Here is a 5,623-nt window from a genome sequence, read left to right as displayed (position 1 = left end):
GATTTTCAACTGAGGAAGAATCCGAAATTGGTGAAAGGAGGCCTAAATGCTAATGCCATAATGAACTGAACAGAATCTCTTCATCAACTGGTAAAGAGGCTGTGTTCCCAAAGCAGGTAGGCTCTCTGGGTTACTGGCATGTGAACCAGTTCCTCTGTGTGGGACCAAAAAGATAGACCTTGAGAAGAAACTTCGATAAAACATTTCTAGGATAGTCCGGTAAGAGTCTGCTCAGACCAGCGCTCGGGGCAGGGGGGGGGGGAGCCCGGCCAGGCTGACTTTGGTGATGCTTTCTTTCTCTGCCTTTATAGGCTCAGCCACAGCTTGGTCTCCTGAGGCTGTCCGAAGCATCAAAAGGTAACAACAATACTGAATTCCATACCTGACCATTAACTGATGTCTCTATACCCCTTAGGAGCAAATGGGAATATTTATCTAAATATCTTTGTGTTGTTGTGGTGTTGGTGTTGTTGTCTCCCCAGGGTTGCCTTCTGCGGCCAAAGAAGACAGTGTCGATCTGGAAGGCTGCTGAAGACTGAGAATCGGATCATCCATCAGTGTTTTGAGGACATCCAGAGTCGCCATACGAGGAGCCATAGATCAACGAGCCAGCTGCCGATGAGACCAGGCATCTGACACCCCCGCCTTGTCCACGGCCTCCTCAACCTGCGCTGTCCCTAAATTGTTTCAGGTATCCGTGGCGTCTCATATCGGTTTCAGCCCCCAGCCCCGATGCTTGACACCCTCCTTCAAAAAGGGACTTTTTGCTAGCCTTGACTATACTCACATTTGCCTCTCAGGTTACGTCTGCTCTCTCTGCTCCAGGTAAACACACTACCTGATCCAGAAAGGAAAGCACAGAAAATTTGGAGGGGGAAGAAACATGGAAAAGGACATTTTAACTCACGTGGAGGCTCCGGTGACCCAGGCAAGCGACACAGACCCAGGCACACTGGCAGCACAGGCAACAGCCCAGCCTGAGGTCCAGACTCCACTTGAAGGCGCTCTACTGGCCGCAAGTAGTGGGGAAAATGTGGGGCAGCAAAGCCCGGGGCCAGGAGAGAACGAGGAGATGGAAAATAGGTCTGTTCTTATTTCGAGTCTGAGCACGGGGGCCGATGGCCAATGCCCAGATTCGGGTCCGGTTGATGCTGCACTGCAGGGGTCTAACACCTGGGGAAATGCAGGGAGGAAAGGCAGCCGGAAAAGGAGGAACAGAAAGCAAACTAAGATTGTGTATCTTCCCTGGCCTCTGACGCTACAGACTCGGGCATCTTCTGCAGCCCCAGTTCTGGGCCAGTCTTGTGTCCTCGGAGTTCTGGGGTCTGCTGATACTGGAGACAGCGAGGTGGGGGAAAACAGGGGGCAAGGGGAGGATAAAGAGAGTGAGAACACGTCTATTCTCACTGAGTCTCAGGAGGCACCTGCTGACGCCCTGTGGCCAGCAACAAGTGCAGTCCAGCCCTCTCTTGAGGAGGCATCCCTGGCAGCTGATGAGGGGATAAACACAAGGCAGAAAAAGAGCCGGAAAGGGAGAAATAAAAAGAACAAAATGATCATGGCTAGTCCTTGGCCTCTGACAGTATATGCTTGGGCATCGTACACAGACCCAGCTCAGGCTCAGATGGCTTCGGCAGGGGACGAATCACTTGCCAAAGATGGAGTCGTTGGGAGGCATCAAAGCCAGGGTCCAGAGGGCAAGGCCCCAGACTCAGCTGAGGATCTGGAGCAGGTCTCATGGGAGGAGGGAGAATCCCTCTCTGCTGACAGCATGGGAGATGGAGGGACAAGCAGACATACAAAGAGCAATAGAAAGGAGAAGAGTGTCTTGGCTTGTCCTTGGCCTCTGACAGTACAAGCCTGGGCATCATTCGGAGCAGCAGATGAGGTTCAGACTCATCTCCAGGGCAAGTCTTCTGCTGCAAGTATGGAGGAGGACGTGGGGCAGAAAAACAAGCCTCAACTGGAGAATAGTGAGGAGGAGACAAAGTCCACTCCTCCTTGGCCCGCGAGGCTCCAGGCTGGCGCCTCCTTCTCAGCAACAGCTCCAGGACAGGTTTCATTTGAGGGGGCTCCTTCGCAAGACCTCCAGTCCCAGGCGAGCCAAACTGGGAGGAGGTCCCAGGAGAGAGAGGAGGAACAAGTTCAGAGCAAGGCAGAGCAAACTCTGGAAGCTGGTCAGGGTTGGAGAAGCACCGAGAGACACCCAGGGGATCAGGACTTCTGGGAATGCACAGTGATGAATTTTGCTAAGAAAGTCGACTGTTGCTATTGTGGGGAGCTCTGCTCACAAGAGCAGATGGAGGCTTTGACCTTGACCAAAGCCCACACCCACATCAGTACTTCAGTGATGGGAATGCAAGGACCAGAGAAGGAGAGGGCTGAATCTCAGGCAGTCTGGATGGGCAAATGGGAAGGTTTTTGAGATGCAGAGGAGAAAAGAAAGGGACCTAAGGGACCTAAAGAGCACTTTGGGTCCTGGAAGGACCACCATGTGTATCTGTTGGGAGAGAGCTGTTTAAAATGTTACATCGAGGCTCACAACCCAACTGGTTAATTTACTCCATGACATGGTAACATTGCAATTACTCTCTGGATGGGCAATTTCTCTCTGAAATAAGTTTTAGGTTGCTGGAGAACAGGCATAACTTCAGAGAAGCAAAAATGCTTTTTTCTCTATCTTCTTTCCCATAACATTCTCAACATTGTTGGGAACAGTGTGTTACCTATGGCTGATAAACGCTATTAGAGTCTAGAGGGTAAACCAATGACAGAATGTGTGTTGGATCCCGAGAATACTTCTCTTGACTAGAAAGTAGTATGGTAGGTTGCATATTAGATTGTAAACTGACTTGATGATTGCATTTAGTTCTAAGACCGGCCAATTTACAGTTGCTAAGACTACAAGCTAAGAGTGCAGATCCCAGTGCCTGGGATCAAAGCCCAGCTTTGCCACTTGCTATCCATGTTCCTCTGAGCAAGTCATTCTTCTCTCCTGGGTCCCCGTCTATCCCATGGGGGTAATAATAGCACCTGCTTTATAGATTGTATGATTAAATGAGTTAAAACATGTGAAGCACTTAGACTAGTACATGGCATATAATAAGCCCTCAGACACTAATCACCTATGATTGCTTTTAACTTTCAGTACTAAATGTCATGCAAGGGTTTGGCACTGTGGTATTATGCATCTTGAAAGTTACACAAATGGCAGTGCATGTGGGAGGCAGGCGACGATGCCTCCATTTGCAATTATGGTAGCAAAGCCTTAAAGCCAAGGGGCAAAATGCTGCTTACGGGGGGAAAAGCAGACAATAAAATGGTAGCTATCATTCTGAGGTGTAGGATCTCAGCCACGGCAGGACAATGTGCAGCAATAAAGGCCGGGAGAGAATATGCTCCTGCGTTAATAGTCGTCACCGCGGGTCGGTGGGATCGTGCACGGGCCACGTTTTCCCGCTTCCTGATTCTTTTGTGTAACCTCCAACGGCCTACCTCACCATGTCATCAGCAAATAATCAAAACTCATGCAGGAGGGCAACAAGGCCAAGGAGCTTTCTCCTGGTGGAGAAAGTTGGAGGAGTCAGCCAACGTGGGAGGTGCTCAGGGGACTCCCCAGCCCGCAGCTGCTGGAAGAGAGACCCAGGCACAACACAGACAGCTCCGCCCATCGCCCACCTGGAAGGAGGCAGGGATTCCATTTTTCTCCAGCTACCTGTGGGAATGAAGGAGGGCGCTCACTCTTCTGCTCTAACCAACACTTGCCTGATTTGGCAGCGACGGTGCTGCTCTTACTCTAGGTTGCTACCACCTGCCGCGTGTCTTGCCGCCTTACCTGGCAGCTTGGCTGGACAATGCAGCTGGGCATATAGGCTGAGAGTAAAGCGTAGGCTTTTGCATTGGCCTTTCGGATAGCCTGGCTTTGGGGTCGATTTAGTTAAAATGATGCCCTGGTGCATTCCCTGGCAACACTGAAGGGGTAGATATTCAGGGAGGGTTCAGAGGGGGCCTAAGTGCCCCTTTTCTGTGTCCTGCATGCTCTAGCAGGCTCTTCGGGAACGTTTGGAGAAGTGTCTTTTTGAAGGTGCACAAGGGAATTTTCTGATGCCCGCTCATCTTCCTGCTGCGAGGGGCCAGCTACACTCTGATCTCACTTGAAGGGGACAGTTGTACCCTCTAGTTGGCTACATGCCTCTCTATTAAATCCAGGGCCTTAACCAGAAGAGTGAGTGTGTATATGCAGGAGTTGGGGCCTCATAGGCTCACTACCCTTCAACGCCACCTCAGAAAGGGCTCTCTGCTATGAATCAAGGTTAGAATATGGGGAATGAAAGAACTCCAGTGAAGTGGGGCGGTGGGAGAACAGGAACAAAGGAATGAATCCCTGATTTCTTTTTTCCAGGTGAGTCCTCTCCTCTATTTCTCCCACATTAGTTGGAAATTTGGGGCAGGAGAGCTACACAGGGCAAGGGGATGAGCAGGGGAAAGAGAATAAGGAGAAGCTGGTTGCCCAGTTCTTGGGTTGGTCCAAGTTTAAAGCCGAAAGAGAGGGTCAGGGGGGTCTGAGTTCCCTTCATTGTCCAGCTCAGCTCACTAGGGTAAGAGTCGAAATGTATTTGAGGCAGAAGGGCCTATAACTGTAAATAAAGACTGCATTTGCCTGACTTATTTTCTGTGTCACATTAATTTTGGGGATACTTCAAGCGCAACAGCGGGCAACCGACAAGAGTCTTGCTCTTGTGTTGGGGAGGAAAGCCCAGCATCTAAGAAACACAACTGGTCTTATGGCTATCCTTTATCACACCACTACTATGGCAGCCAGGAGGAACAAGGGTGGCCTGAGCAGTCCCCAGGGAACGGGTCTCCCCTTACAAAGGCAATATGATGGCATCGCTCACCACAGGATAAGCCGTTTAAGCTGAGCTCTCCGGGCACAACACCTTATTTCTGTCTGTTTCAAAATAAAATCCTTCTCCCTGCCTTCCTTTCCTAAGAAGGCTTCACATTTCCAGCCCTGTCTCCCACGTGCCCCAATAGGAACCATCCACTGTGCGCAAAGCCCCTCCAGGCCTTCTCCCTGCCCCGTGATGCATTTTAGTTGGTGCATCCGGGGCTTTCTTTTGCACCTGAACCAAAGCTGCAAACTCTATTGCTTCAGGGACTCAGTGAAGTTTTGTGGTAGGAAGTATTCCTGTGGGATATAGATTGTTCTAAAACTCAGGCAGCCACTTGGGGGTCACTTCCTGTATATGTGAAGTGGGCTGGGTGCTCAAGGGACTACCCTTTCATCTCACAGCTAGGTAAAGAAATTGCTGGACATCATTCATTTCCCATAAAATAAATGGGTTCCCTGGGGTGGAGGTGGGGGAGCCCTGTGAAACACAAGGGCTCTTTCATGGCTTTTGCCTTAACTGACAATCCTGAAGTACCCAGAGTTTATATAGTGCTTAGCTCCCAAGAAGTTCACAGTGCTCCTTGATATCAAAACTGCCCTGGGTTGGCTCAGTGGGTAGAGCCTGAGACTCTTGATCTCGGGGTCATGAGTTCGAGTCTCATGTTGGGTGTAGAAATTATTAAATAAAACAAAATAAAGGGGCACCTCGGTGGCTCAGTCAGTTATGCG

At 50.3% G+C, this 5,623-nt stretch overlaps 1 protein-coding gene across 1 annotated transcript; it reads left to right on the top strand.

The window, feature by feature from the left end:
• The first annotated feature begins 201 nt into the window (after positions 1-201).
• Positions 202-4,648, top strand: LOC141371291 (uncharacterized). Its single transcript, XM_073885776.1, has 4 exons — positions 202-219; positions 312-357; positions 483-691; positions 826-4,648. Exon 4 carries the CDS (start codon positions 884-886, stop codon positions 2,423-2,425), a length of 1,542 nt encoding a protein of 513 aa, XP_073741877.1. The 5' UTR covers positions 202-219; positions 312-357; positions 483-691; positions 826-883; the 3' UTR covers positions 2,426-4,648.
• The last annotated feature ends 975 nt before the right edge of the window (positions 4,649-5,623 follow it).

This window comes from Callorhinus ursinus, unplaced genomic scaffold (genome assembly GCF_003265705.2).
Source record: "Callorhinus ursinus isolate GAN/ISIS: 27379988/994484 unplaced genomic scaffold, GSC_fseal_2.0 scaffold65, whole genome shotgun sequence".
Lineage (NCBI taxonomy): Eukaryota > Metazoa > Chordata > Mammalia > Carnivora > Otariidae > Callorhinus > Callorhinus ursinus.
This window is presented reverse-complemented; position numbering and strand designations above follow the sequence as displayed.